The 26148-nt window shown below is 30.1% G+C and overlaps 3 protein-coding genes across 4 annotated transcripts; 2 read left to right on the top strand and 1 right to left on the bottom strand.

Annotated features, from left to right (window-relative positions):
* Nucleotides 1–4899: 4899 nt before the first annotated feature.
* On the top strand, nt 4900–6665 carry LOC110616093 (probable pectate lyase 4). The gene is made up of 4 exons (XM_021758414.1): nt 4900–5256; nt 5377–5732; nt 5850–5985; nt 6444–6665. The coding sequence occupies exons 1-4, from the start codon at nt 4912–4914 to the stop codon at nt 6663–6665; spliced, it is 1059 nt and encodes a 352-aa protein (XP_021614106.1). The 5' UTR covers nt 4900–4911.
* Nucleotides 6666–10500: 3835 nt separating this feature from the next.
* LOC110616092 (LOB domain-containing protein 12) lies at nt 10501–11481 on the top strand. The gene is made up of 2 exons (XM_021758413.1): nt 10501–10748; nt 11111–11481. The coding sequence occupies exons 1-2, from the start codon at nt 10593–10595 to the stop codon at nt 11453–11455; spliced, it is 501 nt and encodes a 166-aa protein (XP_021614105.1). The 5' UTR covers nt 10501–10592; the 3' UTR covers nt 11456–11481.
* Nucleotides 11482–17988: 6507 nt separating this feature from the next.
* On the bottom strand, nt 17989–24346 carry LOC110615039 (rhamnogalacturonate lyase). 2 transcript variants are annotated; one of them, XM_021756746.2, is made up of 15 exons: nt 23859–24346; nt 23655–23776; nt 22641–22715; nt 22379–22498; nt 22168–22287; nt 21248–21389; nt 20704–20874; nt 20100–20255; nt 19913–20019; nt 19731–19821; nt 19500–19641; nt 19269–19425; nt 19031–19147; nt 18400–18526; nt 17989–18296 (listed from the first exon to the last, which is right to left on the bottom strand). In XM_021756746.2, exons 1-15 carry the CDS (start codon nt 24060–24062, stop codon nt 18030–18032), a joined length of 2118 nt encoding a protein of 705 aa, XP_021612438.1. In that variant the 5' UTR covers nt 24063–24346; the 3' UTR covers nt 17989–18029. The 2 variants fall into 2 exon arrangements, with proteins under 2 accessions (XP_021612438.1, XP_021612439.1); XM_021756747.2 differs by having other exon boundaries at nt 22641–22700.
* Between the last annotated feature and the right edge of the window lie 1802 nt (nt 24347–26148).

Here is a 26148-nt window from a genome sequence, read left to right as displayed (position 1 = left end):
GTGCCGCCGAAGGTGCTCTGTCCAGCTTTTCTTTGCATGTTTCCTATGCTTGTTTTGTAAGGTTTTAGAGGGGTTTTTGGGAGTTAGTTAAGAGTTGTTTATGAGTTGGTTAGAGTTTGTTTGACACCTCATTCGAGTCCATTTATGTAGGCTTGGACCCGATAGTTCAGGGAGGTCGTCAGGATTAGCAGTTGCAGCGTCAGTACAGTTTCTGCCAGAGGAGCAGAGGTGAGTAGAACTAAACTTAATGTTTTATATTACAGTCACAGAATGTTTGAGCATAGTTCATGCATCATGAATGCCATGATTTATAGTAGGGTGATTTACATTAGAATCACGAAGTTGTTGCATTGCATTATTCAGTGATAGTGGGAATTGGACCAAGGCGACATCAATAGCCCTTAGAGGGAGTTTTGAGGTCATGTCTAATTCCAGATGATTGGACCCAGGCGACATCAATAGCCCGTCGAGGGAGTTTTGAGGTCATGTCCAATCAATGATGTGGAATGTATGCGTTGTGATGCATTTTCATATAAAGTGCGTATGAATGAACTGTTTTCAGTGTTTCTACTCACTGGGCTTTATAGCTCATCCCTTTCCCTTAATCCCAGTTTTGCAGGTACAGGGTTAGCTGGGAAGTGAGAAGCAGCAGAGTGTAGATTTCAGTATTGCATGTGTAATAGCATAGTGTGGACATGATGTAAGATTAAAGAGATAATTGTAAAGAGATGTAATAGATAGTAAGTCAGTGTGTATATGAGATAGAATGTGCTTTTGCCTAGTGTATGTTAATCCTTTGTATATACATGTATCCTGTTTTATAGTTTCTTGATGAGAAATGAGTCAAACCAGGCTTAACAGATGTGGTGTTTCGAAAACCCAGTGAATGATAACTGTGAGGGAAGATAGGGTTTAAGTCCCTTGACCCAAGACCAGTGCCGAGGGAAGATCAGGTTTGATTCCTGTGACCTATAGAGAGGCCATTAGAGAAGATCAGGTTTGATTCCTGTGACTCTATGGTAGCCAAGGTTAACTTATGATATGCTGACCCTACAGAGTGGGTTCTATGTTTCAAGGCATAGTGCATGGAGGTTCCTTGGTAGAGTATCACTGGTTTAGCCCTGAGGGCTATTTCAGATTGAGATGTCTGATGTTTTAAAGGTTAAGTCTGGTAAGTTTTTTCAGAAAAGTTAGGAGTCGAGTTGGATCATGTATGGGATTTCATCAGGGACACAGAGTTCATAGCAGGCTTACTACGGGTCCCGGCGGCCTTAAGCCGATCTGGATCCTAGTGCCGAGCACTTTGGGCCGTTACAGAGAGGTACCGGTTTCCGGGGTGTTACAAAACTGGTCAAATCACCGGACAAATCACTCTGACAGCAGAAACTTACAGCAGAGCGGGAATTTGGGCAGAAAACAGAAATCCGAATTTTCAGAAGTCCAAATCCAACTCAATCACTATCAATACAAATCCAAGATCCACGAAAAGAACTTCTCATCCAAGGAATTCCAATTGCAATTAAATTCAACATCAAAAGAGGAGTCAAACACCAAATCAAAAAGGGATTTTGAAACCCTAGATGGATGGAAATCTGCAGCTATAAAAGGAGAGCCTCCAAACCAGCAAAGGATTATCCTCTGATCAGCAACTCAACTCGCCAGAAACTCTCCAGCATCTTCCTTTTTCTTTTCTTTTCATCTTTTGTGTATTTAGTCCACCATGAGTGGCTAAACTCCTTCTTTTCTAGTTGAAGTTGGTGAATTTCAGATTTTGTGATGAATTGGGAGATTTAATACTCCATTGTTGAACTCTTGTTTATTTCAATATTTATGCAATCTGATCTTTTCCATAATTATTACTTTGCTTTTAGAATCAATAAGGGCCCATTGCTTTTAAATTGCTTAAGTGATAAATTGTTTGAATGATTTAGGTCCGTAATTGCTTAAATTGTTTAAACTCACATTTAATCAAATTGCATGATCTAAACTTGACCACGCAGTTGGCAAGGTTAGAATTAGGTTTCTCTAAGTCTTAATGCAGTTAACAGTTGTTCGATGCTATAATGCCCCAAGGACGTTCCTTGGCAACTTGTTAACTAGTGTTTGATTAGCGAACGTTTCCTAATCAAACTAGAACTAAGGAGGAATTTGGATTGTGAGAAGCGTCTTCCACATCCAAAACTAATTTATTGGAATAAATAGGAGAGTTAAAGAATCAATGATCAATTCTAAACAATCTGAAATAAGATCCATACTTCAACTAGAAGCTTTTCTCTCATTGATTTACTCATCTTTAAATTATTGCTTTCTTTTGCTATTTAGTTTTAATTCATCAACTCAAACCCCCCTCTTTTAATTATTTGTTATTTACTTATCTTGGTTATTAGGAAGATCTTTAGTGTCAATTCCCTGTGGTTCGACCCTATTGCCACTATCTACAAATTTATTTGTTGATTGATAATAGGTTTATTTTTGACGGCTTCGACAACTGCCTATCACTAGGTCACAAGGTGGGTTCTGTCAGACTATTCGGGCGTTGGTCCCATTAATCCAAAGTGATTACAAAAGGTCATAGGACGAGTCTCGACTAGTGTTAATTCCCCACAAGAAATCCTAAGGCAGGCCCAAGGCCATGAGGAAGATATAAATCATGCCAAAAAAGCAGGAGAAGGCCCCACTAATTGAGAGCTTTGTGCTAGGCCGCGAGATGGGTTTTGCCAAATTCGATTATTGGGAGATAGCCTTGTGCGAGACTTTTGAGACATTCGAGGCCCAAGCTACAGGACGAGCGTTCATGGGCGAGTATTAGCCTTAAGATCAAGCTCAAGGCAAATATATGCCAGGTCATGTGTCTGGGTATTACTCCCATTGTTCAAGAATTTTCAAGTTAATTTTTACTATGATGGACAGGTGTTAACTCTTGGCAATTCCTTGAAAAGAATAAATTGTTAAAATCTTGAAAGAAGGTTATAAACGAGCATAAGGTATACAGATACTCAGTAAAAATAATGAAAATATATTTTCATCAAAAGATTATATAGGAGGAGGGATATCCATAGATTCTCCCGCTTGAGTCTCCGTTACATTGGTATTTTTTACATCTATTATATTATCCGTAGAGACCCAATCGTTAGGAGCGTCCTCAACATGCCCCTTCTCCTCTTCAATAGCATCCTCCTCTTCAGGGAAGATGTCGTTTATCCAGGGAAATTCTCGGAAGGAAATCACTTTACCAGCTCCTTCCTTGCCAAATCCTGACCTTGAATGAACATCTTTCCATCCTAGGCTATTGTCTCCTACAGCTCTGCCTCCAGTTCAACAACCCTGGTTGAAGCATCCTGGGCCCCTTCAGCTTGAGCTTGTAACTCCAGGACTTGGCGATGCAATAGGGCTACCTGGTTCTCGGCAGATTTTACCTGATTCTCAAGGCACAACTTGAAAGTATTGGCCTCATCCAAATCAACTCAAAGCTTATCCACCGACTCCAAGGTCTCCTTCATGGTACCCTTAAATTCATTGACTCGAGCCTATATAACTCATTTTATCCATGTAGCATAAAAGCCAAAACAGGTTAACATATGATGCAAAAAGACCCATTCAACAATATCGTAAGCCTTGCTTATGTCTAACTTCAGTGCAAAACCTGTCTTGTCCCCTTCCGTGTGCTATTTCAAGTAATGCATTACCTCATATGGCTGGTGATAATATTATTCGTTATCAATATAACTTTAGTGAATGCATTCTACTCCTCTGAAATGATAGATGGCATTAATGGCTATAGTCTATGAAGCTTGACTTCTCAGATGATTTTATATGATACAGGATGCAGACCGATTAGGTGGAAATCTTTCATAGCATATACATTCTTGACCTTAGGAGTGAGACAGATAATAGTATGATTAATACTTTTTAACATTTTATCTATCTCAAAGAAGTTGCTCGGTGCCTCAATTACCTCCTCCCCACAATATGCTAATAATGCTACTAGTAATGCTGAAAGAAGTGCCTTAGAGGGATTAATAGAAAAAACATCTCTCTTTAGTCTCTTCTCGAATCACTGGTCTAATGAGAGAAGCATTCATGGATCCATCCATTCTGATTTGAACCCTGTAGTAATTTAATCAATGTAGTGCATTTTTTAAATTTTTTATTGGTTCTCATTGACGAGGTATTAATTCACGTCAAAATCTCACAAATATTAAGGGAGAATTTCTTATGCATATATAGCTGAAGGTACACTAAATTAATAAAATTAATATATTATAATAATAAATGGTTTTTATCATAATTTTAAATAATATAAAATATAATTTAGTTCTTGTACTTTTTTAAAATTTTATTATTGAATCATTTATATTTAAAAAAAAAACTTATTATTTAGTCCCAGAACCAAAGTTAACGTTAATTCTATTAAAAATTTTATTATTGAATCATTTATATTTTTATCTAAAACGGTAAAATTTTTTGTATTTAATTAAATTTACAATTTTTAATTGTGTATGTACGTCAAGCAAATTTTCGAAAGTGTGTACAAATATAGCAAATTAGTTCAGTTTCTAGTTCTCTTATTTCCTATTTATAGTTTATATCACAACCAAAAACTCCATAGCCACCACAATCCAGGACTGAACCAGCTGCAACTGACCTTTATGAACAGCTAAACCCTTCTACTACGTACAACGATCTCATTGAAACCAAATCAGCAAGCCAAACATTAGCAATTCACCATAAAAACCCCAAGCTCACCATCTCTTCCTGGCAACTCTAGCTTCTCATTCATCTTTTCAGGCATTTGAATCCAAAGCAACAAGGAGTTTACTACGTACAAAGATGGCCGTACAAAGGAACTTTCTTTTAGCTCTTTCTTTGGTCATCTTCTTCTTCATGACTCCGAGCTTTTGTGTTGTTCAAATGATGAATCCCATTGATAGTTGCTGGAGACAGAACCCTAATTGGCGTAGAAGCAGGCAGCAACTGGCCACTTGCTCCGTGGGGTTTTCAGGGAAGATGACTAACAATATTGGGAAAGATACTATCCGCTACAAAGTGAGTGATCCTAGAGATGATCCATTGAACCCTAAGAAAGGGACTCTGCGGTACGGAGCCACCATGATCACGGGGAAAGTGTGGATAACTTTCCAAAAGAACATGAATATTCAGCTTGTCAAGCCCCTTCTCATTAGCAGTTTCACCACACTCGACGGCCGTGGTGTCGACATTCACATCACTGGCAACGCTTGCCTTCTGGTCTACAAGGTGAATTATTATTTTTTTCTTTTTTAGGTATATACAAAGTGAATTAATTACTAAATTTCAATTTTTTAAGTATTATAAATTCTTTTTAAAGGCATGAATATTTTTGTTTATACTTTTCAGGCAACAGATGTGATCATCCATGGGCTAAGGATTCACCATTGCAAGGCCGTAGGTCCATCATCGGTAAGGGGACCAAATGGAGAAATGGTGCCTCTAGGTCAGATGGATGGAGATGCAATCAGATTGGTTACTGCATCAAAGGTTTGGATAGACCACAATACACTGTATTCATGCCAGGATGGTCTTCTGGACGTAACTCGAGGATCTACAGACGTTACGATCTCTAACAACTGGTTCAAGGACCAAGACAAGGTTATGCTTCTTGGACACGACGATGGATACTTGAGAGACAAGAACATGAGAGTTACTGTTGTGTTCAATCACTTTGGTCCAAATTGCAACCAACGAATGCCAAGGTGATTTCTCTAAATGGGTCCTTTCTCTTTAGTAGCATGAGACAGCAACCAAAAGGAAAATCTTCTTATTTATTAATTTGAGTCAATGATCTTTATTGGCATATTAAAACATTGCAGGGTTCGCCATGGATATGCACACGTGGCCAACAACCTGTACCAAGGATGGGAACAGTATGCAATTGGGGGAAGCATGAATCCTAGCATTAAGAGTGAAGCCAACTACTTCATTGCACCAAAATCAGGAAATAAAGAGGTGATTAATCTACTTTGTAACCCCAAATTGAGCTTATAATACTAAATTTTAGTACTTCTTACATTCATTCGGATGCCCATTCCACATTAAAAAAAATCAAAGTAGGTTTATGCTCTACTATTACATTTTAGAGTTGATATTTTATAGTGAAGGCTCTACTATTACATTTTAGAGTTTACATAAAAATATCAACGAGTATTAGAATGAGTGGTTCGACATTATTTTCACTTCAATCCTCATGAATGGAGCAAATACTCACTTGGAAGCTCTTTACCCCTTAGTGGGCCGATCCGGTGTGAAATTATTACTTTAAATACTAATAAAAGAACTCCATATGTATTGTGAAATTTGACAAATACTACTTCTTTTGCATTTCAATTTGAACTCAATAATTGGAGGAATATTATAGTCTTATGTACAAGAAAGGCCTACTAAGTAGTGTAATTGGTATTTAACAGGTAACATGGAGAAATGGCATCAATGAGAATAGCAAGCCATGGAAGTTCTATTCCGTGGGAGATGTATTTGAAAATGGAGCCTCTTTCATCCAGACTGGTTTAAGAGGGGCAAAGCCTAATTATAATGATCAACAGAGATTTAAGGTTGCAGATGCCAAGTTTGTGAGGTCGATAACAAAGTCATCAGGTGCTTTAAAGTGTTTTAGAACTATCATGTGCTGAGGCACGATCAATCTGAAAGACACGGAAGGAATTGATTTGTTGCGTATTGAAAAATTCTTACATGCATCTAGATGTACAAATTGATTTATACACCCAACCAATAAAAAATAAAATTAAAATGTGAATTTCACTATATTTTAAATATTTTTTTTTAATTACGTGTGAGGATTACATTTTATAGATATATACACCCGAGTGTATGGAAATTTCATACTGTGTATCTATATATATATATATATATATATGATCTCCACTTGAAATATTCTACCTTACGATATTCTTTTCTCCAAAGAAAAATTTAAGCTTATGAATATTATTCTTATATTATTTAGGAATTTGTTATTTTTCATCTTTTATCTTATACTATCCGATCTGGAGGTGCAAGGATTTATAGAAGAATATGAATTATTTTCTCCAATTATCAACAAAATATATATTAAAATTATTCTTCGTGTTATGCGTACATACTACAGCATTTACAGTTTAGCAACATAAAAAATCAATTGCTAAACTACATAAATGATTTGTTGCTAATCCGCAGCAATGGATTAGAAACTAAACGAGTCAACTACACTGAAACTCATTAGGAAATTAGTTAACAAGATTTATAATATGTTGCTAACGTTACAATGAGTTTTCAAATATATTGGAAAATGAATACCGACAACAATAATAAATTTCATTTATTAACAAATTTGCTAATTATAACCAACCATGATGTTGCAAAATTTGGATGCTCAGAGGCCAGAAAGATTCGCCCCCACACTTGCAAGAGCAAGTGCAGAGGGGGAGGGGACATCAGTAGAAAGCTCAGAAGCTGGGGCAGAAGTAGAAGTGCCTAGGGCAGGAGATTCAGGCTAAAGGTAGGCCGACTCTTCTATCGCAAGCGGGGACGCGGGAGGAGGAAGCATGATCAGCTCTTCCGTGAGATGAGCGCGTTTAGTAGGGGGCTAGCAATCCTGGCAACAGTCTTGCCTTTGTGAGCAGCACATGCTGCCTCAGCAAATTTGCTTGACCCAACTATATTTGGAAAAAAAAAGTAAGAAAGAAAAGGCAATTCAAAAAATATAGAAAGAGAAGTACCTTGATCCCAAGCCAGGAAAGTGCCTTTGCCAAGGCTGGGAAGGTTGGGAAAGTGAGGACCCCGGGTCTGGTTTTTTTGCAGATGACTCTGTCAAGACAAAATAATGTTCCTCATCGCCTAGGTGATGTGAATTTTCTTTAGGGATTGAGCCATTGTTAGGAGAAGGGCTAAAGTTTCGTCTTCCTCTCTCCTCGGACGGACTCCATCCTTCTTCAACTCCACCTAATAATGTCGGCTTGTTTGAAGATGCCCATAACCCTTCGGCATCCAGTGATGGAGGACAAAAAATTTATTCTTCCACCGCTTCAAAGAGGAAGGCATCTGATCAAACATGTTTAAGTACTTTCAACTACTGAAGTATCAAAACTCCTCATTTTTACGAGTACCCAACTGGTGTTGCTAGGAGAAAAGTACTACACTCGGTTCAATGTGATTGTTAAGGCACACATACTAAAAAGCCACTAGGATTCTCCAGCTATTAGGATAAAGTTGGGCAACCAAAAACTTGTGAAACCGAAGGACTTCCACGAAAAATGGGTATAGGGAGAATTGGAGACCCACCTTTAATTGCTCTTCAAAGACAATGATAGATATCTCAGTAGAGATCAAGTCATTAATGTGGACGCGGGGAGAAGGAGCCATGACTCGAAAAGACTCTCGAGGAATGTGATAAGCGTCATATAAACGGTCTACATCATGCTCTGTGAGGACAGATGGGGTCTCATTAATTAAGCCACCCTCATTTTTTAGAGTCTCCCTCAATGGAACGATAGGGGTCGGTTCTCAGATGGGGTCATCAGAGGAGGAGCTAGAAGAAGAACTCCCTGCTAGGGAAAAGAGAAGAAGAAGTATTCATGTTCATATCAAAGAAAAAGGAAAACATAATTACCGTAAAGAGAATAAGTCTGTAAGGAGCAAAGAAGAAAAAGGAGTCGCGGAGCAAGTTTCTTTGAAAACAAAGGGTTGCAAAAGAAAGACAAAATGGTACTTGGGGAAGATGAAGGACTTTTATAGGACAATTTTGACAGCGGGCTTTAAATGCAGCACGATAAGCATTGCAGTCATTATTGATGGGCTAGATAGGCAAAACGACGTGAGCAGTAAGAAAATAATATCAAGAACCTAGCGCCTCAAACCTCGATAATAGCAATCTCCTCCGAATATGAAGAATCAGAGACCAGCGGGGGACCTCTGGTGCTACATAACAATCACTCAAAGTAAGTTGTGTGCTGTCACCATAGAATAAGGGCACGTGGCAGGAATCTGACAAATGAAAAATGCGGTCCAGCACGAGGAAAGGAAGATCTTGACATCTTAAACACCCAGATCATCATTAAAAGACTTGTCCTTCCCTCGACAGGGCGAGTCTCGGCACGAAATTACCGTTACCAAGTATAACCCAGCATATTCCCATTATGCCTATGATTGTGGGATTTCCACCTATTAGCTGGCGATACCCCTTATCAAGCGGACGACTACATCACCGCCGAATTTTCAAAAAATACCATACCCATCTCTACCTCTTACGGTATAAAAGGAGAAGAATCATAGTGATAAATGTACACTATTCTCTAATACTACTCAAACTCTAAGTAATTCCTGACATTCTCCCTATCTTTCGAAATACTGACTTGAGTGTCGAAATAATTGCCGTTGGCACCCACCACTACTTTACATTTTCTTCTTTATAGGTTTTATCCAATTATAGCGCAGTTTCATTCCGGTCATATAATCAATCTAATCTCAACAACATTATTAAATTATTTCAATTATCAATTGTTTAAAATAATAAAAGTTAAAAATTTGATTTTGTTTGCATAAAATGTTTTAGAAATATATAAATTTTCTTATAAAATTATTTTGAATTGCAATTTTTTAAGATTATATATTGAATTTAAAACAGAGTGATTAACATTACAATCAACCATATCAAAACTCAGATTTTATTTTATTTATTTATTTTTTAATTTTTATGCAAGCTGTGGTGAGTATGGGATTTCATTGTTTAGTTAAAGATAATTGTTTACTTATATCTTCCTTATGGTTTTATATTTAGAGATAGTCATGCCGGACAGAAAGAAGGTGGATCGGCGAGATTACTACCCTATTCGAGAATAACTTTTAAGAAAGTTTTTAGTATTCTCTTAACTATTGACTTCATTAAAAGTATTTTCACTTAGATCAAATAACTAATATTAGAGCTTGAGATAAATTATTTATTTAAAAGAAAATAGTGATAAATTATTTATTTTAATACTCGTTAATTATATAAATATTTTTTTAATAATTACAATATAATCTGAGGATAATTTAATTTTTTTTTCTGAATAAATATAAAATTCACTTGCTACAATTAATGAAAGATATTATATATATGAGAGGAAGAATGAGATGTTCTAGATTTATGTGATTAATTTATTATAGATAATTTAATTAATTAAGTTTACACTAATATGAACAAGCAATTAGATTGATAAAAAGTCCAAGGCAAAGAGCGTGGTTTAAGAGCTTTCACAAATGCAATTGCCAACCCATCACGCGCCGAGGCGGTGGTCAACCACCCCCTTTGATTTTCATACTAAATCTCTGCACTGTCCCATGTGACCTAAATGCCCTAGTCAGCATTATACAACTCCGAAGTCACACAAGGGTAAAATTGTAAAAGCATAATTCTCCCATGTGCATCCATACTAAATTATTATAAATACGCATTTTAAGCTCATTTTTTCTTCAAAAGCAAGCCTGTGAAAGCGTGAATTCATCTCCTTGTTTTGTTCCTGCAACAAACAACGACGAAGCTGCACATCCTGCAATAACGGTGTCGTTTAAAGGAAAGGAAGGGTATGGTCGGTTCATCTCCTTGTGCGTCTTGCAGGCTATTGAGGCGCCGCTGCACCAAGGACTGTGTATTTGCCCCTTACTTCCCTTCCAATGAGCCTTGCAAGTTCGCCATTGTTCATAAGGTCTTTGGAGCTAGCAATGTCAGCAAAATGTTGCAGGTTTGTTTGTTTCTATTTTGCTTTTTTTTATATAAAATTTAATGATTTTATTTACAAAAATTTAATTCAATTTATATTTTTTAATTAAATTTCTCCCATATTTAGTATCAAAAATATTATTAAAAATTTAATTTAATTCTTTTTACCGGATTTTTTGTTTCAAATGATAAATCATACTAAATAATATATATAATTTTGATTTTGTTGATTTTTAGATTAAAATAAACCTGAAGTTTTTAGGTTAATTCAGATAAAATGTTAAAAGTAAAGTTAAATTGAATATTCCAATAAATAGTGGGAGAAATTAATACCAATCCAATGTTTGTAGAAATTCTAACAATTTATTAATGAAAATGACACAGGCAATCCCAGCTCATCAGAGAGAAGACGCTGCGAGAAGTTTAGTATACGAAGCTAATGCAAGAGTTAAAGATCCAGTGTATGGATGTGTTGGTGCAATATCTATCTTGCAAAATCAAGTATCGCAGTTACAAATGCAGCTTTCAGAAGCTAGAGCTGAGATACTATGCATCCAGATGCTGGAAAAACCCACCATACCAAACCATCTTAACCATGATGTGAAGTCCTCATCAGTTTATCCAGCCACCAATTTTAACACGTTTCCCCAATCCCACTGTTTTAACTTTGAATCTCCTAGCAATGTAATAATTCAAGACCCTCTTAAGAGTGAGTCTCTTTGGACTTAAATTAAGTAAAGTAATTTTCTTAATGATGAGCTCTATGGTTTCTTATGTTTTAGCAAAATTTATTATTTATATTATGAAAAAAATTTATTAATTAATTTTTATATTAATTTTAAAAAAATTCATTAATTATTTTTTTAATTTTATAAAATTTATAACATTTGTATCGAAAATATTTTATATTTTTTTAATAATATTTAATAAAAAAATTAATTAATATTTTTTAAAAAATATTAAAGATATTTTCATGTATTTTTAAAAATAAAAAATTAATTAAAAAATTTTTTATAATATAAGAATAAAAAAATTATTTATTTATTATTTTCTCCCCATTGGAGATATGTAATGAGTGTAGGATTTTTTTTTTTTTCCCTTTTTTCTCGACTATTATTCTTTCTTGCAATTGAAGCGATAAAAAATTTTAGACTTTAATATGGTATTTCATTGATTTTTTTTAAATCTAATCTAAGCTTAAGTTTATCCGTGAATTCATATGATATTTAGAAAATATTTTTAAGAAAAAAATAATTTTCATTATCTAATTCCAATGTTAAAAAATAAATGTTGTTAATAAATTTATAAATTCTTGTTACTAATATTTTCAAAAATATAAAAAAATACTTTTTAATTAGAAAAATATTTTTTTTCTTAATTAAAAATATTTTCATGAAATAAACAAAATCTAAATTTTATATGAAATTAATTAAAATATGTATAATAAATACAAAAATTTAAATATAAATATTCAACGTAAAAGTTATTAAGTTTATTTTTATAATAAATAAATTTTAAAAAAATAAAATAAAATGCTCATTAAAATCTCCGGTCTTTATTTCGGGTTATAGGAAGAGTTAATAATAATAATAATAATAATAATAATAATAATAATAATAATAATAATAATAATAATAATAATAATAAAGATTTGCATTCTAATAAAATGAATAGGCAAGGTTTTTTTTAATAAAAAAAAATGTGAGTCTCTAGAGGAAAAATTGTAAGTGAAAAATGCCTGTTTTGCTCTTTTAAATATGGATCAAAGTCATCTAAACTTTTTTTTTTCAATTGAAACAATTTCTACGATTATTAAAATAAAATAAATAAATAAAACCTTTAAATTTTAAATTATCAAAAAACATATAAGCCCTTCAAATAAAAAAATGGGACAAATAAATTATATCACTTTTAAAAATATGTCAAAGGACTGATATATATATATATATATATATATATATATATATATATATATATATATATAGTTTTGCTTCCTCTTCACATTTAGTCAAGAACGTATATGAAAATCTTCCAATGCATAAAGTCCTCATTAATTATTACATTATCGAGACTATTATTAAAAAAAAATATTGTCATAATTTTATCCATTGACTAATTCATATTTTAAGGGATGTTTGATGTGAGATTAAAAAGAATAATTATTATTTATAATTAAATGTAAATATTTAATCATTTTAATTTTAAATCAAATCAAATTAAATAAATTAAATATTAAAATTTTAATAATTTATAAAAATTTAATTAAACTGATTTTGAATAAAAATTAATTTAAATAAAATTAATTTAATTTAATTCAATTCGATTCGATTTAATCGATTAAATTTTTTAATAATTTTTTTTATTTTTTATACTTTATATTTAATATTTTAAAATTTAATTAAAATATGTCAACTTTAATTATAGTCTAATATTTTTATATTATCAAAAGTAATATATTATTATTACTAATTGATCCAGTTCAATTTTTTTATTAAAATTAAATTTAAATAATTAAAAATTTTAAAATTAAAAATTAAATCGAATCAAAATTAATAAAAAATCAAACTAAAATTTTAAATTAATTTAATTATATCAATTTCTTCGATTTAAATCGAATATTGTTTATTTCTTAATCTTTAAGCTTTTGTTAATAGTGTTTAGATATTAATTATAAAATAGAATAATATTTAATTTCTTTAACATTTACCAGTACTTTGAGAATAAAAATTTTATTGATTATACTTTTTAAAATTAATTTATTTACAAATAAACAATAAATTTATTATTTATTATAAAAAAACATAATAATAGATATTTATATAATTTTATTTAAGTTTTCTTGATTAACTTTATCAAAAACCATTAATTATTTTATTTTTATAATAATCACTCATTTAAAATATACAATAGTAATAATATTTAATCTCCAATTTTTAACTACCAAACGCAGCGTAAGATTTGAAAGAATGACAACAGTGAAAATGCACATGTGCATGCACGCGTGTGTCGGAACTAGAGAGTAAAAAAAGTCAACCTAATGCACGTGAATCTAAATATATAGTTCTCTTTATTGACCAAGACATTTCCTTTATTCTAATGGGAATATTTGTTGTCGGTCTCCATGGTTTCCTTTAAAACTCCCTATACTCTTTAATTTATTTTTTTTTAAAAAAATATTTTGGCTATTACAAATTAAGGTCGATTTTGTTTAGATTTAAAGAAAAATTAAAGATTTTGGAAGCCTCTAGAACTTAATTTTTAGGGTAAATTACAATATATACTTTAGATATGTGAAACTTACAATTTAATTAATTTTTTTTTAATTTGTAATGCCAAGGGATACAACTCTCAAGCCATTTAATAAAATCTAATAAATTATTATAATAAAATCTCTCTGCATATAATAATTGTATCATAAGGCTTCTTCCTTTATATTCACAGTAATATGATTTAGAAAAAAAAATAATTTTTTTTTATAATTTTATCGATTTTTTATAAATTAAAAAATATTTTATAATTTTATTAATTTTTTATTTTAAAATTTATAATTTAATTTATATTAAAATAGTAATCATAATATCAAACTGTTAATAAATAATAATAATTTTTAACTATAATTAAAAATATTAATATGAAAATTATATCACGATATATTAATTAATTTAATATAGTAAATTTTAAAATAAAAATAAGTGAAATTATATAATATTTTTTATATTTTTAATTAATAATTATATTTCATTTATTATGTTATTTACTAACTGCATGATGTTAAAATATTTTGATATAAATTAAATTATATATTTTAAAATGAAAATGAATAAAATTATATAATAGTTTTTTATAATTTATGTCTCGTAAATAGAGAGAATTCGTTTTAATCGATTTTCATTAGTATGTGACTGTGATGCATGATTTAGCCGTAATTTATACATAATTCATGCTCCTTTTAAGCATGTCCAATAAATGAGGTAAAAAGCTCTCCTAGTGCTTCATACCTAAATTTTGAAGATTGAAATTGTTGATTAAGGGAGAAAAGTCCTCTCTTTGGTTAGTCATATTTTAAGATAGCATGGGAAATGCATATGCATATGCATGCATGTATTGAAACTAGAAAGTAATAATGGTCAATCTAAATATATAGCAATTACTTATTGGGATTCAGTCCATCCTGAATTAAATAAATGAATCCCGCTATAAAAATAATAGAATTCACTTTAAATCGAATTTATCTAAAAATTAACCCTACATATAGTCCTCATTCTTTTACTTTGATGGATATATATATATGCTTCTTTTACTTTAAATGATATATATGCCCTAGTGTTTATTAGGAGTGTAAATAAACTAAACCGTTTGTGAGTTATTAAGACTCGACTTGATAAAACTCGATCGGTCTCGATTCGTTTTTCTAAATGAGACAAACTCAAACTCACTTTTTAACCTAGTTTAATAAATGAGTCGAGTTTGAACTTATCAGTATTTGACTTCCGAACTCAGCTCGTTTTCAAGTTTACGAATAAATTCGCAAGCTAACTCACGAACAAACTTGTGAGCAAGGCTCGCGAACAAGTTTTTAAATAGACTTGTGAACAAACTCGTGAACAAATTCGTGAACAAACTAATAAACATGCTCGTTCGCCAATACAATCTCACATTGAAAGTTGAAGGGATATGGAAAAATGTAGCTTCTCTGTAAGAAAACAACTCTTCTACATTTTTTTTTAATTTTGAGTTTTAGAGATTTCAATTAAATAAAAAAATTTAATTTAAAAATATTTTAATGATTTTATAATTTAAATTTATTTATAATTTAAATAAATTTAAATTATATTGAACGTGCTTATAATATAATCGAGTTTAAATTTAAGTCTAAATAGATTAAATTTGAATTTTTTGAGTGGAATTTGAATTTGCTCGTTAATATAATAAATGAGTTTATTATGAATCGAGTTCGAATCGAGATCGAGTTTAATATTTATTTTATGAATAAAACTCGAACTTATAAATAAAATTCAAGTCGACCTCGAGTTCGAATTCGAACTTTCAAATTTATTTTTTAATCGAGTATGAACTTATCAAAACTCATCTTGACTCGATTTGATTACCGCTCTAATCTCTATTATTTTCTTTAAAAGTTTTTTTACTATTTAGTGTATTATAAATGAATTATATTTTATTTGAATTTAGAAAAAAAAAAGATTTTATAAGCCTCTAAAACTTATTTTTTTAAGGTAAATTACTTTAGAGTTGTGAAATTTTTCTATTTAATTCTTTTTTATTTTTAATTTAAAATTACATTTCAAATTTTTATTCCATTAATAAATCCAAAATACAGATGAAAAGTGACAAAAACCACAAGCTGGCAACGGTGTTGAACTTATGCAAATCTACTATTTATAAGCAGGCTGCTTCTGGAATGATAAATGTGCCAATTAGCACCCACATGAAAAAGGAGTACAATATGCCATTAAAAGAATAAATTAAATACCTATGGATACAACTCTGAAAGCCATTTAAAATGCTTAAATGTTTAACATTAATAATGATAAAATTTTATGAATCATTATAATAAAATGATTATGCCTTGTGCAGTAAAATTTCTTTTTTTATATACATATTCGATTTAAATGGTAAAAATTAATTAAATTAAATTAATTTAAAATTTTGATTAATTTTTATTTTTTTAAATTTAATTCAATTTTTATTTTAAAAAATTAATTATTTTAGTTAAATTTAATTTTACTTAGAAAAAATTGATAAAATTAAATAAAATTGATTAGATAAGCAATATTATATTATTTTTTATAAATAAAAATATTAGAATATAATTAAAATTGAAACACTTAAATTTAATTTTAGAATAAAATAAAGTGTAAAAAATAAAAAATTTAATCAATTAAATAAAACTAAATCGGTTCGATTCAAATCAATTTCTATTTAAAATAAATTCGGTTCAATTTTCACAAATATTAAAATTTCAATTTTTAAATTATTCCGTTCAAATTGATTTTGAATTACACCGACTTGATGTTCACACTACTCCTACCTCACAGAGCAAAAGAAGACTTTTTGACTAAATTTTATTGATTGATTCACGACTAATAACTTTACAAAAATCAATTTTTTTTATTAATTGAGTAATTATCTTAGAAAACACAAGAAGTCTCATCAGAATATCATTAATGAGTAGTTATTAATAGTAACTATTAATAGTATGTGCATCCGGTTAAACCTGATAGATCTCAGGTTCGAATCCCCATCCCCCATTTCAAAAAAAAAAAAAAAAAACTATTAATAGTATGTTAGTCAATACAAGATTAATAAAACCTATACAATTAAGGAATCCATTAGCCAATAATGGTAGATTTCATAAATTATAAATAACTAACTTTATTTTTTTTATATCATATAAGCAACTGATAATCAATATTTAAACACGCAATTTTTGAATCTCAACGACAATTTCTACATTTTGAAGTATCATCACTAGTTGAGCATTAGAATTATTTACATTAGATGCCAACTTTATCTTTACAGATAGTCTCCTTAATCAAGCAGTTAAAAGACTTTGGACGACATCACATGCTTAACTGGATGATGCCTATAGAAAAGGATTTATCAACATATGCAAGAGCTTATCAAATTGGAGACGATCAGAAAAATTGATTGGTGCAGAACCTTCAGCTGCACGCCTATCAAGAATACAATATATTCATCAATCATCAGGAGAAGGGATGGATCAGGTTCTGTAGAGTTGCAAGCTTGGACCTTGGGAAATGGAAATATTTAATTGAAAAGACCCATTTTATGGGTTCCATTAATTTTTATTTTTCTTGTTTAAAATATATAAGTCGAATTGAAAATTGAAACTACTCATTTTGTCCAATTGACAAAAACATAAATAAAATAAAATAAAATAAAATTTAATTGAATTTCTATTTGATAAATTCTCATGTTTTCAGATAGTATTCATTTTTTTTAAATTAAAAAAAGAATAATTTTAGAAAGAAATGTTCATGTCCAAAATACATAATTTGCACCAACTGTATTTATTTAATGAAAATTTTTAACAAAACCCAAATTAAACCACCCTACTTAAATTATATTTATTTATTTGCAAATAAGAGCAAAATATATATAAAAAAAAACTTTCATTTCAATTATCAATTATTTCAAATAACAAAATTCAAAATGAATTCAATCATTTCTTTTATAAATTTCTAATATCAAACTAAATAAAATTAAAAATTTTTAATATAAAAAAATTAAATTCTATCATAGCAATCATTCCAAAAAAAATCTATCTAAATCTGGTATTCTTTATAGTATTAGAAGACGGAGGGCCTTCAAAACGAATGTAATCGTACATGATCCCCTCGAAAGGGCTAGTACCGCTTGCTTGCGTTAAAAAAATGGTGTTATTTCCCTGCAGGAGCTGAGCTCCTGGTATGCTAATATTAAACAGCCTGTAAAGCCCATGAATTCCATGTCTTGCAATTGTGTTGTCCTTGCCAAACACTCCAGTTGATAACAGAGAAGAATTCCCATTAAGATCATTAATTTTTACCTGTAATAGAAAATTTTCTATTAGTTTAGGCTACATTTAAGCTTTCTATGTAGAAAAATTGCTAGATCTAAATCAAGAATCTTGATTCTGCAAATTAATTAACCTGCAAATTTGCGTTGTTTGCTGTTGCAAGTGCCAATCGTATTGTGTAAGTCCAATTCTGATCAATTTCATCAAGCTTGAACTTGATTTGCCATGTAGTTCCTTCATATGTGCTGTTATTAATCTTCCTGTAATGCAAATATGCGTATAAAAAAATTCGGCAAATTCTACAGTACACTTAATATACCATGTCTATATACACCTTCACTCACAAAAATTTAAATAATAGTGGGATCCATCCCTTTTGATCAAGGGATTCTATGCACTGAATGCACTAAATAATAAATTTTAGCTAATCAGGGTAGTCTGGTTGGTCTTATAAAGGATGTGAGTGAGATCTTTACTTATTTCTGGAACATTCACGTTCATGGTGAAAAAGAAAATCCTTATCTCCATTGTGTAGTATATCAGTTATACTCGGCATTTATTTGCAACAATTTAGCCACTTTCACTTACCAAGTTTTGTCTGAGATTGAGTATTCTTGGGAGGTATATCGTCAGGATTCTAACTAGTTAGATATTACATGCTAAATTTTGTTCATAGAAAAAAAGTGTTCAACCACTAGACAATGTAGTTATACCTAAGCAACAATCCATCACTATAATTCAAGAAATTGGCTTAGGAGATGAACCTGGTTACTTGTTGGAAAAACCAATCTTTTGTGTAATTACTTGTGCCAATTGTGAAGACCAAGTCTCCATCAGGATATAATTCTGCATATCTTTCCCATAATCCATACTGCCTATACCTGCAAACAGGATTTATAGAGAAGATGAAAATTTTTTTCTGTGATCACCACTACTCAATTTGACAACAAATTCATCTCACAAAATCATTCAAATTGAAATTTCACTACAAGAATTTTTAACCTGTCAGTGTGATTGAGGTAAAGCTTGTTTACATATTTTGGATTTGGATCAGGAATGTAGAATTCTGATGCAACACGATCAGGAATTCCTATTTCCCACAGTGTGGAGCCATTCCTTGGAGGCTCATAGACGATATCATCAACAGTAATATTACCACCTGCTTTTACAATTCCAGACAAATTAAAAGGATGCAAGAAGAGAAACCTAGAAAGAGGACATTAAGAAGGAGACCTGCAGATATGTTAATAAGAGTTTCATATTTATAATCTCCGATGAATCCAGGAACCCATGCATAGAGATTGTAAACACCAGGCCTTATATTATTGATTGTGAACTGCCCGTCTTTGTCTGTCTCAGTCCAGAACTGGTAACCCTGAGAAGAAGATGGAAACTCGGTTTGTCATATATAAAATATCACGGGACAGTTGCTTGTTGAAATGCCAAACAGAAAATTTATGGCACCTTAGCTTCTAATTGCCAGGAGCCAGCATCTCCAGGAGATGCCAGCCCCACGTAAGCTCCATCCGCAGAAATGTTCCCATCGCTGACGTACCTTTAATTTTTACCACAGTGAATCCAGCCAATCAAAAGTATTGAATATATACACTCGAGTGCGCGGGAAGAACAAGGGTAAAGTAACATACCTATCTTTGACTAGTAGCCTGCCACTGACTTTACCCCGTTGATCTGATGGTGGAAAATCTTGGGAAGCAAGGAAATCGTAGGGCCAGCGTTGAACTTCATTCATCATCTAGATTAATTTTATTTTATGTGAATTTGCATGTAAATTAACGCAGATAAATATATATGAAAAATATTTTCAGAAAAAACCTGTTTCTGAGCGTCCTGCCAAAGGGAAAGAGGGTCACCATGGTCCAACAGTGAATTAAGATAGACAAAAACAGGGCCATATACTTTCTTCCATGGCTCATTGGCTACAAATTTTGCTATCATGTCTGCTCCCAAATAATGAGTGCTGTGCAATACCTGCCATAGAATTACTAACTGGAACTTTCAACCCACTTAAATTTTTGTTTATTTATTTTAAATTAAAATTTTATGGTTTTTGGCATAAGAAATTGAAATATAGACTGTTTGTAAAAATTCTTTATAAAAAATGGGTCATACCCTTCTTAATATAAAATATTGTTGCGAGTGATAGCGAGTTTAGATAATAATTTTAAATATAAAATTAAGTATTTTGATATAATTAAAATATTAATATTTAAAAAATAATATAATAAATTATAAAAAAATATGTTTAACTAATCACTATTAAAATAATTAATTACTATTTAAAATGATTAGTCTCGTCAAAGAAGGCACTAGTCGTTCAATCAAGTTAAGTAACGAGAATATTTGCAGTTTACCAAACAAGAAAAGCAAGCTACCAGAAAATAAAACAAGGAAAAGAAAAGAGGGAGTTGTTGCTTACCGAAAGAGTTGTTGGGCCCACATGAGAGGTAAGAAATTGCTTGAGGGGCCCACCAGACCTAAACTCGTAACTTGGAGTAATTAGCCAGAAACCCACGGCAGGGTCATCGCAGATCCACCCGTGAACTCCGTTGTTCCTACTCTCACATGAGTATTGATATTTGTCATCTACCTATCCACAATATAAATTTTAATTTTTTCATATGTATACAACATAAACCCAGTAAAAGTTAAATATTTTTTTTTCATAATTTTTTCAATTTACATTTTTATATATATTTAAACGTATCATTTTTTATTAATTTATTAATTATATTTATTTTATTAAATATTAAAAAATAGTTTGAGAAATTTTTAAAAATAAAATAGAATTAAAATAATTAATTTATATATTATTATAATTTAAAAAAGTGAATAATAATTTTAAAATAATAAAAAAATAGATAAAAATTCAGGAGAGAAGGGATATATATAATAATATATTTTTAGAATATATTAAAAAAGAAAAAAAGAAGGGAAAGAAATATAATAGAAGAGAGAGATACCTCTCCTTTAAATTGAGGTTCAACAGGATTAACGAGCAAGACAGCCTCTGGATAGGCTAGAACTTGGCCTCTGCCCTCCCGCCGGTCTTCAGGTAACGGCATGTATCTTTGCCTGTCATCCGCTATGGCCATATAGTGAAACCTATGAGCATCAAAATTTGTCAAATTTTTTGCCTACCCTCATATAATTAATATTGAATCAACAAAGTCACATCTTTGAGATATAACTAAAACTAATAGTAGATTTTTTTAAAAAAAATTAAAATATATTTTAATATATTTTTTAAAATTAAAAAACACACTACAAAAATTAATATTTGAATTTTATGACACAGAAAAATATATCAATTAATTCTTATATTAAAATATTTTTAAAATTTTTAAAATTTATAATTAATTATTTTATTAATTTCAACTATTAAATATTATAAAAAAATTAATTAATAAAATAAAATAATAAAACATTTTATAGTTAAAAAATTAACAAAGAATTTAATCAGTAAACCTTTAAAATTTCATAAAATATTAATATTTTTTTAAAAAATTAACGAATCAATAAATATATTTTTTATACGAGTTTAAAAGATAAATATTCTTAAATTAAATAATAATTTTTTTAAAAAAATTATAAGAATAGACTAAGACATTACCATTCATATTTTCGTAATTCATTGTAATATACTTAAAAAAAAATCATCAATATCTCGAGGAATGAAATGAATGGCAAAGATAGTAAATATCAAAGCAATTTACTTCATTCTTTCCTTCCCTCGGTATACCCACTTGCTTGTTAGAATGTCAATTTACTTGCCTCTCTCGTGAATCTTCCACTTTCTTAGATCCCAGCAATATATTTCTAAACAAGCAATCTAATAATTTTATATTAAAATAAAAAAAAGGGAAAAAGAAAATTTATCTACTTGTCGTTTCTAAGCTTGAAAACAATCCTGGTATTATCAAGATCGAAAGCAGGCCACTCCTTCAAGTGCTCATAAATGGCGTATGTGTAGAAGCCTGACGTACCACCAAGTACCACAAACCTGTAAAGGAATGCCACGTAGAATAATTTTTCACCAACTTTAATTAATTAATTAATAATAAAAGGACTAAAGGGTAGTTTTGGAATTTGACCTTTTGTCAATGTTCAATGGAACGACCTTTCCATGTAGGGAGGAATTCCATGTTCTTGTGAATGAGAGTTCTATTTGTTTCTCATTTTGTTGTATTACCTTAAAACTTGTTCCTTCCATCCTGCATAATAAGTATTAACAATTACTTCATGATTTTATGGTACAAATATACTTTATAATTACAAAATTCAAAAAAAATTCAATATAAATAATTAATTGAAACTTTTTTTTATTAAGTAGGTACAAAAAGTGCAAATTTGTACCTGTCAAAATTGCCCTTTTTCCGAGTAGTTGTTTCGTCACTCCATACGAGATCCCAGTATCTGCATAAACAAATTCTAAATCAAATGGGTGAATTACAAAATTAGTCATGGAGAATGCTATTATTACTAAATTGAATTTTGTATTTTCAACAATTATTAATATTTCTGAAGTTTTAATTTCGTTAAGATATTTGAAAAAATTATTTTTATTATTTTAAAATATATCAAAATTAATATATATATATCTCTTTAAATTTTAAAATTTAAAATTTTAATTTTTATATTTTTATTCTATCGAACTAAAAATCCATTTGTGAAAGCAATGTATTTTTTTAATTTGATAAAATTAAAATATAAAGACTAATTAAATATTTATTTATGTGCAATTTAAGTAATGGAATTAGAATATACTGAATTATATAATATAAAAAGAATAAAATGGTTAAAGTGTATACGAGATTTTCAAAATACCGAGATTCATCACAAAATATCAAGAACTTTTTATAAATCATTGAAAAATAGCATCATAATTTACAAAATTTAATAGGGAAATTTATTTATTATTATTATTATTTTTAAAAGAATGACATTGAATTTCATCCTAGCTGCCTCATCATGCTATCAATTAGAAAATAGACTTTTGAGGTCATATTCACATTCTCATCACCTACCTTTCACATAACTAATAAGGAATAAAGCTTTCTTCTTTTTTCCCCACAATAATAACAACAACCCATAAGCTTAGCGACAACTTTTCTCATCCTATTTTCAAGTTCCAACATTCTCTCTTAATACCTTTCGATATTTAAAATTTATTAACTTAATTAATTTTAATTAAATAAAAAGAATAATATCTAATTTTAAAAAAAAAAAACTTTAAAAGGACAGCTTCCCATGTCAAGAAAAATATATAACATAATAAATGATTAAAATTCTTGGCTAATTTCCAAGGATAAGAAAAAACAAAAATTCCAAGCATATGCACAGAGAGAGAGAGAGAGAGCATAAGCATACCCTCTGTCATTTTCATCGTTAAGAACTTCAAGCAAATTGCTGATTCCGTTGTACTGTATTCCAGTGACGATTCCTTCTGGGTTTGAAATTGTGAGCTGCATGAACCCATTATCCACCACCACCTACAAAAACAACAAATATCTTAATCTTCACTCTCTGTTCATATTTCTTTATTTTTATTTATTTATACAGATATGTGATTACATAGTTATCTTGAAATTGAAGTCGCACAGCCTCCGGATTTTCTTCGCCGACCACCGCCTCTGGAGTTTCTCGGCTGGCATGAAAGCCTGATGAACTTGAATTGTGAACCTGCTGGTGAGATGAAGATAATGAAGCAGGGAAGTTATCTGAGAGGATGAAAAAGACAGAAAATAAAAAAATCATAAAGTATCCTCGCAAACCCATGATACACAAGAACAAAAATTCAATCTTTTTTTTTTTTTTTTAAATTTTCTTGCCTCTGTGCAGAAACTCCAAATTCCAGTTCCTCTGCTTATATAGCGAAGATGGCAGGAAAGAAATATGGAAATAATAATAATAATAAAAATAAAAAATAATAATAATTATTTATTTTATATGCATTCCCCAGTTTTGAGAAAGGGGAACGAATCTTTGATAATTTGCAGTCTATAGAAGGAAGTAATGTTGTTAATGGAAGGTTGAGATACGGAATTTATGCATTTCTCTCGCCCTTATTATTTCCTTAAGCCTTTTGTTAAAAATGCCAACTTTGCACAAAAACATGCCAACTATACACTATCACACACAATTTTCTCCTTCCTTCCTTATTCTTTTTTTCCCTTTTTCTTTTTTCTTTTTTCTTTTTTACCCTTTTAATTAAAAAGTCTATTGAGTTAGGTATACAAGAAGAAAATCCTAATTGATGAGGAAATAAAATTTTAATTATTATAGATTGGAGTATGATAATTAATTACATATATATATATTGTGCATGTGAGATATCTCTTAGATTTAATGTCCAATATTTGATTTAGTCATTTTTTAACTTTCTATTTAAATCAGTTTAAAATTTTAAATTTAAATTAAATTTAATCCAAATGTAAATCAAGAAATTAGGGGTAATAAATTAGAGGTAATAGCACTCCGAGGCTTAGTCTGGTGGAAAGTGCATCCTTGTAACCTCGAGAGATTTAAGGTTCGACTTCCCAACCCATATTTAAAAAAAAAAATAGGGGTAATAAAAATTAGGGGTAATAAAAATTAAAAATGGATTAAATATTTTTTTAGTGGGGACCACTGCTTGGTGCGTGAAGTAACAATCTCCTACTAGAGAAGAAAAAGTAGAAATCACGGGCACGTGTATGTGGTTGAGAGTTGTTTCCTTCAGGCCTTTTCTATCAAGTGTCATGTAACTACCAATGACTATTAACATTTTTTTTTTTTTAAATTTTTGTTGAAGATAATTATAAACTTCAATATTAGGGAAGTCTGCTCCAAAATTTTCCTCAATCTTGAGATAAAAAGTTTTTTTTTTGGGCTAAAATTTCGTTGGGGCAGTTAGTTTGGTGGGTTTGTTTTCGCATGATCCAGCTACATGTTTGGTGAAGAATTTAAACAATAAATGAAATGACGTAAATTTATCTTTTTAATTTTAGGCTTTGTTCGCCTGACATAAAATAAGATTAAGTAATTAATAACAATTAAATGAAAGAGATAGTAAATTAAGGGAGGAGAGAGATATAAATTTCATAAAATATTAAATTCAATTATATCATATATTATAATATTCTCCAAAACCAATAGGCATCTTAAGGCTAAAATCTAAAGTTTTTCCAATGGTTAATTCTTTGATTAGAATTAAAGATTTTATGAGAATTTAATTTGATTCGTTTATTTTTTTATTAATTTTTGAATAAAAAATCTATTTCTTTTAATTTATAAAATATTATTTTCAAATAAAATAAAAATTATGTATAATTTTATTAAAGTTTATTATAAAATAAAATTATACAAAATAAATAATATCAAATAAAGGATAAATTTACTGTTACGTGCGAGTCAGACCGATTGCATTTTTTTCCTCTCCAAAGATAAAAGGAACGATTGCATTCAATAACCCAAACAAGTGATCCTTGTTGTTTCAGAGTCGGCTCCCAATCGAGCAGTTTCTTTCTCAGTCATTCCGATAACACATTTCAAAGATGAAAACAGAGATGACAATGGATTGATATTTACTGATTTTCAATTCGATCGAAAATCATATATATCAAAAAGAAAAAGTTCAGAATCATTAAAAAAAAAAAAAGTTTGAGTCAAGAGTTGAGAGTCAAGTTCAAAAATAATGTTTTGAAAACTCTTATTTTTAATTAAATTTAGAGCTTATCAAAACTAAACTGCTTTCGCGAGATTCAAGCTTAAAAAGCACAATATAGAACTGCAGCAAGCATGAAGAAGGAATCCATTTTGATGAAATAATTAGAATTTTTTATATTATGATTTTTCAGTATTTAATTAATAAAATTTAATGTTA

This window comes from Manihot esculenta, chromosome 5, assembly GCF_001659605.2.
Source record: "Manihot esculenta cultivar AM560-2 chromosome 5, M.esculenta_v8, whole genome shotgun sequence".
Classification (NCBI taxonomy): Eukaryota; Viridiplantae; Streptophyta; class Magnoliopsida; order Malpighiales; family Euphorbiaceae; genus Manihot; species Manihot esculenta.
This window is presented reverse-complemented; position numbering and strand designations above follow the sequence as displayed.

Coding starts and splice junctions, on each gene's coding strand:
- LOC110616092 (XM_021758413.1), top strand. CDS start 10,593: ATGGTCGGTTCATCTCCTTGTGCGTCTTGCAGGCTATTGAGGCGCCGC. Junction 10,749..11,110: donor ATGTCAGCAAAATGTTGCAG/GTTTGTTTGTTT, acceptor AAAATGACACAG/GCAATCCCAGCTCATCAGAG.
- LOC110615039 (XM_021756746.2), bottom strand. CDS start 24,062: ATGGGTTTGCGAGGATACTTTATGATTTTTTTATTTTCTGTCTTTTTC. Junction 20,020..20,099: donor GGCAGGACGCTCAGAAACAG/GTTTTTTCTGAA, acceptor AAATTAATCTAG/ATGATGAATGAAGTTCAACG. Junction 19,642..19,730: donor CCTGGCAATTAGAAGCTAAG/GTGCCATAAATT, acceptor TCTTCTTCTCAG/GGTTACCAGTTCTGGACTGA.
- LOC110616093 (XM_021758414.1), top strand. CDS start 4,912: ATGATGAATCCCATTGATAGTTGCTGGAGACAGAACCCTAATTGGCGT. Junction 5,733..5,849: donor TGCAACCAACGAATGCCAAG/GTGATTTCTCTA, acceptor AAAACATTGCAG/GGTTCGCCATGGATATGCAC. Junction 5,986..6,443: donor CAAAATCAGGAAATAAAGAG/GTGATTAATCTA, acceptor GGTATTTAACAG/GTAACATGGAGAAATGGCAT.